We start from the raw sequence: 15,498 nt of genomic DNA on the forward strand, positions 1-15,498 counted from the left end.
GAGAGAGAAGAGAAAAAGAGATAAAAGGGTTGAGAGAGAGAAGCAAGAGGAAAAGAGAGAAGAGGTTAGAGATAGAGAATGGGAGGGACAACGAGGAGAAAGAAAGTAAGAGAGGAAAAAAGGTTTAGAGAAGAGAATGACATGAGCAAGAGAAAAATAACAGTTGAGAAAGAGAAATAAAGAGGACAAAGACAAAAGAGAAGAGAGAAAAAGAAGATGAAGACTGAGTTTGAAAAGTATAGACTGTGGCTGAAGAAGGCAAGGAAGAGGAGCTCAGAGTTATTTAGTTATTCCATAACTCCAGATAAACGGAGGAGACAAAGAGAGACAAGAGAGAAACCAAGAAAGAAAGGAGAAGGGAAAGGAGAGAGTGGAGATAAAAGAAAGAGTATGTTTTCACTTTTTAAACCCTTTTATGAACCCATCAGTTAGTATCAAATTCTTAAGTGAAATAATGAAATACGATGAGAGATAACCTCCATCACAGGAGAGTCACCAGTGAAATAACAACACGCCCCAATCATCAGGAAGAAAGAAAGAAGGGACAGGAGAAAGAATGAGAAATGGAAAGAGGAAAGCGCCACTGAGCTGCTCCCTAAGACACCAGTGAATTTATGCTGTCTGTTCAAAAGCTTCTGCACACAGCAGCCCTGTGAGACCACCAGCATGTGACTGCATTAAAATATTCTGGGGTGTGTGATATTTTGATCAGAGAAAACACACTCACACACAAAACAGTTATAAATGGATATATACATAAAAACAAAAAAAAACTCAAAAAGTAATCTAAAAGTTTACACTGTGAACACGGTATCAACAGCTGGGGGCGCTAATGATCCCCGCTACACTTCAATATCACTAGAGGGCAGCAGGGTGGGGTTATTTTTTCTAGCCTTGTACAAATATATTCATCCACATAAACCATTATTTTAAAATCTTCAGTCTGGTGTAGGTGCATAAACACGTTTAATTATTTATTTACCCATGATTCCTAGCAGTGTTTCTAAAGTAAATCTGCTGAAAGTTAAACTCGTGGAGCTAGAGACACACAGAGACACAGAGTGGAGTTTATACAGAGCTGGTGTTAAAGCTGTGAGTGTGTTCATGCTCACCTCCGCTCTGATTGAAGCGCTGCATTGCTGTAGCCACATTGACTTTGTAGGTCTCCTGAGTGCCCTGTGCGTTCTGTGTCTGAATGTCCCAGTAACCTGGCTCATCACCAACAACCTTCTGTATCCACTCTGTCTTTGGGGTCATTTTGCCTGCGTTGCTGTCATAGTAGACAAACTGCCCTCCATCCACCAGTCCCACAATAGTAAATTCTGCAAAGTTTATTCCTGGTGTGACGGCAGTGTAGAAGTACTGCAGAGAGTGTGTGGCTGAAAAATGAAACAGGAATTTAAATCACGGTTATCACTTACACATGAAAAACCAACACAATCTTACAGCTCAGAAATGTTCAGCTACACGTCACACAGCCAGAAAAACATTAAACTTATAAATAAAACAGAAATGCTGGCTGTTTGCATATGGAAATAAAAAATAAAACTGAAGTACTAAATTTAAACAGAATTATAATACCTAAAGTAGCAACTATTATTTTTATTATTGTTGTTATTGTCATTGTAAAATATGGGTCCAGGCACAGGTTCTGCTCAATACAATAACAGCTCACAACCGAGAGAAACAACAAACAAGCGCTGACACTAGTGATACAAACTCCAAAGTGTTTATTTAATCTTATCATATGTCACTGAAATGTTACTTATTGTTATTTATTATTAATAAACAGTCAGAGATGTGAGTGAGTTTATAGCCACACCCCCAAATACATAAGCAGTCAGGCAACATAAAGCTTGAAATTTATTATTGAGAGCATTGTTATATTTATGTATCTGTTTATTATTTATGCTATGATTTAAAAACACTTTCAGTTTCTTTGGCACATTATTATTATCATAATTATTGGTATTTTTGTTCCAATATGTGATGAAATATAATTCTTGTCAATGTTCTTATAGGTCAAAAAGAAAAACAATTTCACTTCAAATTAAATAGCACTTACATTAAGTCTTAATATAGTCTTTTTGTTAAGATGTTATTATTATACTGTAATTACACTGTTATTATGTTGTTATTATGATTATAACGCCAAGAAAACATCAGCTGTCGTCAGGCAGAATGAAGCTCTAAAGGTTTAAAATGAAACTAATCTGTGGTTGTAATCTACACAATTCACATTAAAAACACCTGTCATTTACTACACAGTGCACCTCAAACAATTAAAGACACTGCCACTGAAACCTGGGACTTATTACCATTGAGAGGAACTGTACTGTATATTTGTACCTTAGTGTGACCTTTTGTTATTCCCCCTCATTGTCTCATCCCCCATTCCCACCAATCATTCCCCCTTATATTATACCCCTCCTCTCACATCTCTTCTTTGTCCAATTCCCTTTTCCTATTTCTCCAATGTACATAAGGTCCTCCTAAAATATTTGCTGTTAGACTGGACTGGGAACAGAGTGAACTGAGCCTCCAGTCTCCAAACTTCAGATCATCCTGTGACAGACTGCGATCACCCAGGATCCTGTGTATTTGTAAATAACCTGCAGTCAGCGCAGAACTCCAGTCTCCTGACTCTTCATGTCGAATTTCTAACACCATCCAAGTATTATCATATTTCTAATTATTATTATTATTATTATTATTATTATTGGAGGAGACATTTAGGGAATGGTCAACAGTACTACAGTAACTTTCCTTCAAATCTAGTTTAATCAGTTTATTGGTTTAATGTAGCAAAAAAAACATATCTGCAGCCTAAAGACACAAATACATATTTATTGAAAATTATTATTTATAAATAACATATAAAAATACATATTTCTTCACTCTGGTTGGTTTACTGCCATGAGTTTAAATGTTAATCATAAACTTAACCAGGGGTGGATTTTCCAAAAGCATAGTTGCTAACTACCTATAATATTTTTTCATATATTTGCCAATTATAATTATATTTTTCTTATTGATGTGTGCATAGAAAGGTGCTTGAAATATTATTATTATTATTATTATTATGCAATGTTTACCTATGACATAGTAAAAAAGGATGGTAGCTTAAACACCCAAAATACAGAAAAATCCTGAAATACTTTGAATAACATATATGTGAATTAAATGTTATTATTATTAAAATTTACAAGTAATTTAATTTACATTAAAATGTTTGAAAAATCTATAAATAAAACACTAGTCTTAACACACAATAATCATTTAACACCTGGTTTTAAATCATGATTTTTATGTTGTTATACCTGATGTTTTTGAACTCTAAGTGACCGTTATGATACACACTGTGTGAGTTTAGAGATAAGTTTCAATAAAGGGAACAGGAGAGAAATATTTAAGAATTATTCATTCATTCATTCATTGCCTGTAACCACTTATCCAGTTTGCGGTGGGTCCGGAGCCTACCCGGAATCACTGGGCACAAGTCAGGAACACACCCTGGAGGGGGCGCCAGTCCTTCACAGAGCAACACAGACACACACACATTCACTCACACAATCTCACATATATGACACTTTTAAATCACCAATCCAGAGCACCCGGAGGAAACCCACGCTGACACAGGGAGAACACACCAAACTCCTCACAGATTTGAGGACACTGTGTCACTTCTTTCACAGAACCCCATTGGACAGAATAAATCTAATTCCAACTCCCGCATCTAGGAGGGAGATTTGGGGAATAATAGAGGCCTGATTTACATTTTTTTTTTTGATGAATGCAGAAAGGATCAATCTGTGTCTGTAAACTAAAATAAATATCTTATATAATACAAATCAAGAGCAATATTAATTTACTCTCTGGGGGGTGACGAACATTGGGGATCTAAGGAGCTACTCACTGCACTGGCACTGACAGAAGATGATTCAATGCCAGTGGGTCTGGGTGTGAGACCTCTGTGGTGAGGCAGAAGGATGGATAGATAAGTTCCCCTCAGTCTACCCCGATGAGTTTGACCACTACCACAAGGACTTATATAGTCCATCACAGGGCAACACACACCCACACATTAACTCACACCTATGGACAATTTTTGGGTTCACCTATAAAAATGTGTTTTTGGACTGTGGGGAGAGTGGAGAGTGGGGCTCGAACCCACAACCCCAGGACCCTGGGCTGTGTGACAGTGACACTACCTGTTGTGTCACATGCTGCTCTATTAGATAAACTGCTACAGAGAAGCGTCTATGTGACATACAGGGTTTGTCCAGGGTGTGTTCCCGCCTTGCGCCCCAACGATTCCGGGTAGGCTCCTGACCCACTGTGACCCTGAACGGGTAAGCGGTTGCAGACAATAAATTAATTAACTTATCTATCATAAAAATGTACTGAAATTCAAGTGAGGAATATTTGATCAAACCAAAGGTTGTAGTTTGTTGGTCAGATTTTAGATCTGTACGTCAAATTAATAGCTTACCGTAGCCATTTTTTACGTTAAAAAACAATTATAATTCAATTAAATACATTTTCAAAATTCAAGGCATATTTTACCAAAGATTGTAGATTGTTAGATGTGCATCTGTGCACTAAAACTGATTTGAAATCTGTAAGTTACATGGATGTAAAACAGTAGCAGTTTTTATACGCACTACATGTTTACAAATGTCTAAACTGGTGGAAAATTAATAAGTTAATATTGAGGAGTTTGTTAAGGTTAATCACTGATTTTACCTCATTTCTGTTGTTTTTATGTTTTTAGTCTTTGTAACTAACACCAACACGCTCCTTAACTATGTGTTTATTTTACGTTTTGTAAATAGCAGCACTGCTCTGTGTTTAGAGATTTATAAACTGTGTCTGAACAAAGTCTGAGACACTTCACACGTTTCTACAAGTTCCTATAAGTGTTAATAAAGCATCCTAACAGTCAAACTGCTTATAACATGATTATTACATGAACACCATCGCACTGACCTGCTGAAGCCAGAGAAAGAGTAAATGCCAGGAAAACGAAGGACTTCATGATGTGCTCCATTTCTGAAGCTTCTGCAGCCGATGAACACCAATAATCCACAAAAACTCCTCAATCCAAACAACACAATGTCTCCTCTTCTCTCGCGACGTGCGGCTCCTTGGCCGTGATCTAGAGAGTAATTATCTCCACAGGCGGAGGCGGGGTTATTACAGCAGAAATCTGACCAATGAGAATTCAGTGTCCAGGAGCTGTGTTCAATAGAACAAAATGATTCTTTTCAGAGTCAGGAGTCTCTGGGCAGAAAAGGGCAGAGGAGGTTGATTCTGAAAGTGAAAACTGCAGCTGATATGAGTTTTTATATTAAACCAGTATTTTCCAGATTCATTCTCCTGCATATTTTGCATAAGATGGGACTGTCTCTATCCATGAATGTAAGATATTTAACACAAGTTCATCCATTCATTCATCATCTGTAATCAATTACCCAGTGTCCCTGTGGATCTGGAGCCTACCCAGAATCACACATTTTAACACTCATTTAACTTATTCAGGCTTAATTGCTGCTGCCTGTGCTGTGATATCTGTTGATGCTCTATACACTTTTAGAAAGAGTAGAAATTTAAATTACTATTTCTTTTTTAAATTATTTATTTATTTATTTATTTATTTAATTGTATTAATTTATTTATTTTGGAGGGTGTTTCAGCAGGTAGTGTCACAGTCACACAGCTCCAGGGACCTGAAGGTTGTGGGTTCAATTCCCGCTCCGGGTGACTGTCTGTGAGGAGTTGGTGTGTTCTCCCTGTGTCAACATGGGTTTCCTCCGGGTGCTCTGGTTTCGTCCCACAGTCCAAAAACACACGTTGGTAGGTGGATTGGTGACACAAAAGTGTCCGTAAGTGTGAGTGGGTGAGTGAATGTGTGAGTGTGTGTCACCCTGTGAAGGACAGGCGTACCCTCCAGGGTGTACTCCTGCTTTGTGCCCAGTGATTCCGGGTAGGCTCCAGACCCACGGCGACCCTGAACTGGATAAGCAGTTTCAGAATGAATGAATAAATGTGACGTGTGGAGAATGTAGATGTATTTCCCCATGGCTCTGAGAGCATGGCTAATTTTAACTTTTAATTTGCACAGGAACTCATTTTTCTATGCAACTGTCCTTTAGTCGTGCCACTGAACAGAATGTTATTCTCACAGCAAACTGAAACACTGAAGCCGGGCCGCAAAGCCACAAGTGTGAATTCTCCTCTGAATTCACACAGAGGCGAGGACAACTCAGTCAATGCTCCATTTCTAGGCCATGACAAATTCCCTACACAGTAAACTTAGTAAGAATTGGAACGTACCCTCACTGACCACAGTGTGCAGCTAACAGAGATAAAGATGGCCTCTAAGATAAATGTGAGGATATGGAGCCAGGCTCTTGGAAGAAATATCTGTGGATTACAGGGGTCCCAGAGGTATCCAAGTGTCTGCAGGTGACAGAATTTTTTTTCATGCTGCTTCAAAGTCTGCTCAAACTAGAGGAAAACCCACTGCTGGACAGGGCTTTACAGGAGCATTACAAGAGAAATATTATACAATGTTGTTTACTGTGTATACTGTTGTATACTGTGATTATACAATGTGCTGGGAGGGCTTCACTATTGTGTTATAGAGGAGAGAAAATGTTAATTTCACCTGACTACACCTTGTCAGTTGCGAGGAGAAGAGAAACCTTTAGAAGCATATAATGCAGCTACGATCATACACTGATGTACAGTTTGGTTTGCAGTATCCTGTGAGGTTAAAAATCACGCCACCAGACCGTCACACTCACAGTTTTGAGGATGTACAGAAAGCCAAAAGTTTGCCAAAAACTCTGCACCTCCTAAATCTGTGGTTCACAGAGTGGGGGTACAGAGCTATTGCAGGGAAGGAGCAGCAAGGCAAGTGAATACATACATAATACATGTATCTTTAATAATTCCATTGTAAAAGTGATTTATTCATTTATTTTGTTAGTTTTGTTCAATAAGAAATTGTGCATGAATTAAAATGTTTAAATAAAATTCCAGAGGAGGTAGGAATCAAAAGACATGTCACTGTGTGTCAGAGTGGGGGGCCTTTAACCATTCTTATCTACACAAAGGTAGAGGGAGCACTGCAGAAAACCTTGATGGGCCACTGTGCTATATAGAGTAGGGTGTGTTGTTTTAGTAGAACTACATTCAAGATTGGTGCATTCTTGTAAAGCAAAAAACACAGAATTTATCTTTATTGTTAAACCATTGGTAACATTCAACGTTCAGTGTCACGGTGGGTCCGGAGCTGACCCAGAATCACACAAGGCAGGAACACACCCTGGACAGGGCACCACGCACATCACAGCTATGGTTTTGGACTGTTGGAAGAACAGTCTCCCTGGCCCAAAGAGAACAGAACAAACACACGGTTGGCTCAAGACCACAACCCAAGGAGCCTGGAGCTGTGAGAGAGTGACACTCCCCATTGTGCCCCAGTGCCCCATTAATAACAATGCTGTACAAATTTCTTGTATATACTCTATTTAAATTATTTTTCATAAATTCTGAAGTTGTATGAAGTTATTATGCACTATAACTATAATATTAATAAAGTATTGCTCTTACATCTCAGTCAGGAAGATGCTAGACTGGAGTGAGTTGAGAAGGCATCTTCCTTCTTGTGTGTTTTTATCAGTGCTGTAACCAACAGAGCCATGGTGCCTCCTACAGGGTGTGTTTTACAGCTTTGGTGAGAGCAACAGGTCAGTGCTGAAACACTAGGAGCTTAATGTATAGCTGTTTTTAGACAGAACTAATGTTAGGCAAATTACATTTTGTTATTCCCTCAACACATCTGTGATGACAAGAAATGACAAGGAATCTGACTGACTTTTATCTTTTTACAAAAAAATCACATTCAGTAATAAATGATATAAGAATAAAGAACTCTAACTCGATCATAAAGTGGTGGTGTTTCCATTGAAAAGAATCAAAAGCAGGTTCTCATGTAAACTGCAGTAATGTGTTTGATCGTTAGACTACATTTAGTATTACAACCTATGGAAAAGACTAAATCACTCGGTATGGAAAAGAATAAGCCTCAATCAGAAAAGAATGAATAAAGATTAAGTTAGAAAAGTATTGCCCAAACAATGAGTCAGACAAAGTCTCGCAGGAATATAGATTCATTTCCTTAAATAGAATAAAAGCGAACCTTTGAGCTAAAACAGGTTAAAATGATTTTCAGCAATAACTGGCAAATGATGTGTTACAATGAATACATTCCATACTTCTGTGCATTTTAACTGGACATAGGTTAAATATTATAATGTAAGTGACCTGACTGTTAGTAAAGGCTTCCACTCAAGATCTGTAATAATAATTAATGAACAATTAAAATAGTACAGTTTGTAAGCTTGTTATAAAGTATTTACAAAATACATGGACAGATTCTGCTTTGCTGCTGTTCAGGAAGACTACAGACTTTTTCAGTTCTTTGTAGTTTTTTTTCGAGGGTGCGCCCGGTGATTCTGAGCAGGCTCTGGACCCACTGTGATTCATGTGTGGAAAATGTACGAATAAGAAAAACTTTTTGTGAATAGGTATTCAGACTTCAGAATGAAACAGGATTAAAACAATTCTGAGCATCATCAGTTGCTGGGTAGAAGAGAAGTGGGGCAGTTGAATTGAAAACTGAAAGTAGAGTGATGCTGTATAAAGGACTTTCTTATTGCCTTCAGCCCTAATGCATTTTTTGGTATCAGTATTTAATGTGAATTTAATGTGAATTGAATATTTATAATCAAAGTGTTTTCTGTAAAACTGGCTCAGTAAACCGAAATATTGGGTTGATGTCAGATGAAGCCAATACATTTCCTTGTTGCCTTTTCAAATGAATACAGCTGTTGGAGGATTAAAGTCAGCAATTTACTGGGAAAAATATTCTAATAGAGTTTAGTTTAATGATCTTCAGGAGAGCAGAATGTCTCTGTATCTGTTGCATGAATCACTGAAGTCAGAGAGAGAGCAGGGTTTTATATGAGAACATGAAGATCATAGAGATGTTTCACACGGACTCTGCTTGTGTGTAAAACAGGAGAGAATATGCAAACACACAAAAACATATCAGATGTTATCTATGTGCTTGAAATATTAACTGCTTTTCACCCTTTAAAATAAAAGACTTTGAGAGATTGTTTCTGTTATTGATTGTTTCTACGTCGTCCTCAGTTCAGAATAAATTCAGTAAAATCCCTGCCATTGTTTGGTGCGCTGTGGCTGAGTCGGGGACAAACCTGTTTATAAGCAGTTGCTGTGAGCATCAGAGGGGGAAGGAATCTACCTGTTGTTCCCGAATAGACACAGAATTACTTTCAGTTTGTTAAAATATATAACAGCTCCTTCTGAACAGCTATGAATCATGTCCTAATGACAACAAGATCATATCGTAATAAAACATATTACATCTGGATCTCTTACCAGATCAGTGATGACATTGTGAAAAATATTTTACTTACATTTTAAACACTCTCTACATGATTCTCCCATTAAAGAAGTGCACTAAATAATGAATGAAAAGTAATGGAGAGCAGTGAAATTAATGTAAAGGCATTGTCCAGAAAGAAATATTACAGCTTCACTGCTTTCACATTTATCAGACAAGTGTGTATTCTGAACTCACACTCTTAAAAATAAGAGGGTGTTACAGAGGGTTATTGGAGCAATTTCATAGAACAACCTTCTAAAGATTTAAAAATCCATCACTCAGTCTTAAAGTTCTATATTCATTTAAATGTTAACAGCAAAAATGGTTCTTTATGGAACCAAAGGTGATTCTTCTATAGCATCGCTCATCACTCTTTGTAGCACCTTTATTTTAAAGAGTGTATCATTAATTATAATGTTTATCCTTAACTGTCTTATTGAATCTAGTCGTTTTGTTTTTGTGTATTGTGCAAGGGTGTTGCCAGAAGTGATCAGTATCTGATATTATTTCCTTATGGACCAATGAGCCCAAACATTATTCCACTGACATTGAAAAGTCATAAATAGTGAAATGCGTTTTAGATTGATACATAGCTGTTGAACAAAGCTCATTTCCGACATGATATAATTATAATACAGGCCAGGGTTCATTCACACTGTTATAATGAACAGTAACCTAATGAAAGTAACTTATTGCAATATTTTAAGATCCTGGACAGTGTTTTTTCTTAGTTCACTAAGCTTTTAACCTAAGGCTTGAGTGAAGATAAATGTTGCCGTTTAAAAGGAAATTTACCTGAAAACTTTTCACACAAAGCCACAAAATAGTTCCTTTACCTGAAAATAAAACAAATCAATAGCTCACAGATACAGAGAAAACAACCTCCATCATTACAACATTAGCTAGCCAAGAGCTAACAGGCTGTCCTTTAACTTAAACTATTCCTCTACTAAACTGAATTTAGACTTAATTCCTGCAGGGACCATCCAAACACCTTCGTAATGGACATCACAGATCATTATTTGAAAGTCACAGTGCAATAAACATATTCCTCAGTTTAAAGAAACGAAGTAAATATACAGATTAATTTATTCATTTTATTAGATAATATTTTTCTGACTAAATAACAATGTAATATCAGGCCTTAATCATTAGTTATCCAATCACTTCAAACAACAACAAAAAAGTTATAATTATCCTATAACTTTCCTGTAAACTACAAGAGTTTCTTCACCAGTTTGTGCCCTTGTCTCTTCTTCAGCCTTTTTGGTTTCAAACATTCAACAGGGTCACAGAAAATGTACTGCAGTTAATGATGTGGACTACATTCAGTCATTAGTCGACTCTAGATAAGCAATTCCTTCTGAATTGTATTTACAGTTAGAGCTGTGTCAGAGCTGTGCTGGTGAGGGAAGTAAAACAGTGAGGAACAGTGTCCTCATTTGGTCTTCTACACACTCCTCATGACTCTGCTGGTGAAGAAAGTAATGTAAGAAAGTAATGTAGACTCTGTGTGCCACATGAGGACTCATGAGATTCTGCTGAGAGGATTCACTTCAGACTGACATCACTCAGCAGAATCTTAGAGTCTAATAAATGTGTAGCTTCAGGACCATGTTCAATAAGATACATTTTACAGTGACAGTGAACTTTGTTATTTGGTATTTTCGGGGTAAACACTGTCCTGTGTTCCGAGCATTTCAGCCCACAGTCTTTGGCCCAAAATTATTAAATTAAATTATGATTGTAGTATGATTTTTTGTTTTTATTATTGTTATTTTTTAGTTGACTGACAGGTTTTTATTTATTCACAGAGAATCGCACTAGTTTTTCAATATCTCTTCATATGTTAGAGATTGAAATAAAATAAATTAAAATGGAAAAAGAGTATTCAGTCTGGTTTAATGTAGAATGCTCTGGTCTAGAGAACGGTGAAGATTCAGAACTGTTTACACAACTGTTGTTGGGAACCAGAAGTTCACACGTGTGAAAGACCTTTATACATCTCAAATGTCTGAACTGTGATTGGTCGGTCTATTACAGAATAAAAGTGAAAAACAGGCTGAATGTGATTTACTCAGTTACCCACAGAACTAAAGCGTATGTTGGGCGTTACTTCTCTCATTCTGCAAATCAAAAGAGAGGATAATGTTCTGCATCATGAGTCTCTGGGCAGAAAGTGAGAGAGCAGGTGGTAGGTCAATGCATTTGTGATGAATGTGTTTATCCTGAAGATCATAGTGTCCTCCTCACAGCTGTATACCTGGTGGATCCTCCATCAAACAAGAAAACCTGACTGTTAGGATAGTGCTTGATAGTTCAGACTCATCTGTGTTTAACACACGCAAACACACACACAGAAAAAAACCCTGTCTGTGCTTAATGCATTATTATTTTTCTGTTGTAAAAAAAGACTTTGGTAAAAAACTGGTGTTAATGTCTCTCTTCTGTCTTCCTCTGATCTGTATAAAGTTTGTAAAATGCCTGGCGCTGTTTGGCGCGCTGTGGCTCACTCAGACCAAATCTCTCTCTACGCCAGTGCTGTGTTTTCCACAGGAGGATGGAAAGTCCCTGCTGTTCCAGAACAGTCGCTGAAACACTTTCGGTTTGTCACTGTGTAAAACAGCGCCCTCTACAGAAACCACCGTCCTTCAGGGCAATCATTCCCTACCCCTTCCTTTATCATGTGTCCTCCGTAAACAGTGTGTATAACTGATTATGATTAGATCATCCAAACCACTTCTGAAGGAAATGAAGGTCCCATTTGATCTTTATCTAACATTTCTGGAGACAACATTTATCACTGCATAGTTTTTACTGTTCTGTTTTTGCAGCGTACAAGCTAAAACCCAAATAAGGACCCACTTAATTCCTGTCTGACAAAAACAATAAAAAATACAGCGACAGTGACTCAGGACCCTGACTCCAGTGATGAAATCCTATCACATCTATCACTGGAGACCCCATATACAGTATGTAATGCTTTTCAGATGTGATCATATCATTCAAATTTACATTTAGTGTGAACAGGGTCTTAAAGGCTTGGACCGGTTCTGAATCAATGTCCAAATAAAGACATCTCTCACTGAAGCACTTGTGATATGGTAGGAAACTAGAGATCCTCAAATATTACAATGACACAGTGACTCAGGATGAAGTGGAGAATGTAGTTCTCCAGCAGAAAAAAACATCTTCAATTAAATCATGTGTCAAAAGCTAAAGAAAAGACACTTCCCTGCCTTTACTGCTAAAAAAGAACATATAGAAAAGAAGACAAAGCTGGTCAAATATCTAAGAGGTTAACAGCATCCTCACTTCACTCCTGCAGTCCACCTCCTGATCTAATGTCAGTCTTTTCTGAGTGAAGTCTGGAAAGTTTCTGCTACAAATCCCCTGTGTCTTGTTGCTCAGAGGAGTGTTGTATAAAAATTTAATGTCATGATGAACAACAAACGTCTGTTATGGGACATCATTAAAAATGGAAGACAACTCCAGGACACAACCTCTACTCTGTGAGGCATCTGTGTTCTAATGGTGAGAGAAGGCTTAGGAATAGAAGTCACTCATTCAATTCCCACAACCAACAGGGAACTTAGGGGCAGTGATGTGCCCTTCATCAAGGAACGTAACCCTCTACTGCTCTTTGGGGCTCAGAATCACTGCCTGCTGCTGTGTGTGTGTGTGTGTGTGTGTGTGTTCACTATCACAGATGGGTTAAATGTAGAAGACATATTTGTTGTACGTTGCACATTCATTCATTCATTCATTCATCATCTATAACCGCTTATCCAATTCAGGGTCGCGGTGGGTCCAGAGCCTACCTGGAATCATTGGGCGCAAGGCAGGAATACACCCTGGAGGGGGCGCCAGTCCTTCACAGGGCAACACAGACACATACACATTCACTCACACCTACGGACACTTTTGAGTCGCCAATCCACCTACCAACGTGTGTTTTTGGACTGTGGGAGGAAACCGGAGCACCCAGAGGAAACCCACGCGGACACGGGGAGAACACACCAACTCCTCACAGACAGTCACCCGGACCGGGAATCGAACCCACAACCTCCAGGTTCCTGGAGCTGTGTGACTGCGACACTACCTGCTGCGCCACCGTGCCGCCCTGTACGTTGCACAATGACAAATAATTGCACATTTACATTACATTTACATAAAGCTTCAGACAGAAGACCCACTAATAACAAATCAACTGAAGCCAATTTTACAAGCAGGTCAGTCTTTGGTAATCTGGACTTTTACTGAGAAGATGATCAAAGAAGAAAGCCATCTTCATCTACAGAGGAGGCAGGAGGTTGCTGTAATAACACCTTCCCAGGGGATAAAATTGTTCCTATATTAAAAAATCAAAAACATAAACATATTGTCACCAAACATATCCACACAGTACAACAGTACAACACAATCAGATCCCGTGGTCAGGACTAAGTGTTATATAATGTTATTAATGTAATATGCTACATTCCTACCCAGATCAACTCTAGACCAGCGCTGGATCAGTGTAAGGAACTTCATTCAAATAGTGACTCTAAGTCTTTGCTGATGAGAAAAGTGAAACCATGAGGAACAGTGTCCTCATATGGCCTTCCACACATTACTCATGACTGTGCTGGTGAAGAAAATGAAGGATGTAATGTAGACTCTGTGTGAGAGGCCACATGAACTCAGAGATTGAGTGGAGACACCTCAGACTGACATCATGTTGTGTTTGATGTAACAGAAGAATATACAGTGTGAAGAGTCTCCACGCAGCAGAATCTTAATGTAACAAGGTGTGGATTCAGGAACATGTTCAGTGCTTCATTCATTAAGATTCATGTTGTAGTGAATGTCAAATTTGTATCTGAGTATTCTGGGTGTGGTTTTCACATTTTTTCACCACTTCAGTGTGTTCAGAGTGAGGCTCTAGAGTGAGAATCTCTCTGTCTGCGGCAGCAAAAGGACACACACTGCATCACGTGTCGCGAGGAAGAGATGAAGGAGGCAAGTTGTGTTGTAAACTGAAAGTGCTGCGCAGTGGAGGAGTAGACCAGTTTCAGTCTTTGTGAATTTATATAACACCTTTCCTGAAATCTCCTCCCCTTTTTTTAAAACAGCAACAACAAAACCCACACCTAAAAATACGTTCAAAAATCAACTGACTTGTCTTGTAAAACCAGTTTTTCTGAATCGCAAAAACACTAAACCCATTCTCAGAGCAAAAGTAATTAATTGAATGAATCATTCAATCCATAAACTACATCTACCCAATTAGCACAGACTTCAGAACTGCTGCAGAAGTTTTACAAAACTAAACACATTCACACTCACAAAAACATTCTGCACAGTGTTGATCCTAAATGACACACAAAGGTTAAACACAGCTAACACAGTGCTATCACTGTTACATTTAAACTTTTAAACTTTTAAATGTAACACTGTTACATTTAAACTTTTCATGAAATGGGGTGTGTAGATACTGTAGCTCTTTTACTCTTTCTGAATTAAGCTCAAAGGGTTTTCAGGATGCTTGTTTAATCTGTATCTGCTTGTGTTGAAGGATAAAATTAATTGTACTAAGACTCACAGTGTTTATCCCTTCAAAATATACACTGAATGATTACTGGATTACGAGCACCTACCTTGAATCTACACTCACTGTCCATTTACTCAGCTCCACTGACCACACATGAGCACTTTGTAGTTCTACAATTACAGACAGTAGTCCATCTGATTCTCTACATACTTTGTTAGATTCTCTACATACTTTCTTATCCCTATTTCACCCTTCTCTTCAAAGGTCAGGACCCACACAGGACCACCACAGGGCAGGTATGATTTGGATGGTGGATCATTCTCAGTGCTGTAGTGATGTGTGGTGGTGGTGTGTTAGTGTGTGTTGTGCTGGTACGAGTGGATCAGATACAGCAGTGCTGCTGGAGTTGTGAAAGCCCTCAGTATCACTGCTGGAATGAGAATAGTCCACCAACCAAAAATATCCAGCCACCAGCGTCTTGTGG

The 15,498-nt window shown here is 38.2% G+C and overlaps 1 protein-coding gene across 1 annotated transcript in view; it reads right to left on the bottom strand.

Moving 5' to 3' along the window:
* The window catches only part of LOC136676983 (RLA class I histocompatibility antigen, alpha chain 11/11-like), a 30,293-nt gene extending 25,135 nt beyond the window's left edge, over window positions 1-5,158 (bottom strand). The window contains exons 1-2 of the mRNA XM_066654312.1: window positions 4,990-5,158; window positions 1,113-1,379 (exon numbers count right to left, since the gene is read on the bottom strand). Of these exons, the coding sequence (XP_066510409.1) occupies window positions 1,113-1,379; window positions 4,990-5,050 (328 nt within the window). The 5' untranslated portion in view covers window positions 5,051-5,158. The remainder of the gene's footprint in view (window positions 1-1,112; window positions 1,380-4,989) is intronic.
* Window positions 5,159-15,498: the final 10,340 nt, after the last annotated feature.

The sequence above is a fragment of the Hoplias malabaricus genome, chromosome X2 (genome assembly GCF_029633855.1).
Source record: "Hoplias malabaricus isolate fHopMal1 chromosome X2, fHopMal1.hap1, whole genome shotgun sequence".
Classification (NCBI taxonomy): domain Eukaryota; kingdom Metazoa; phylum Chordata; class Actinopteri; order Characiformes; family Erythrinidae; genus Hoplias; species Hoplias malabaricus.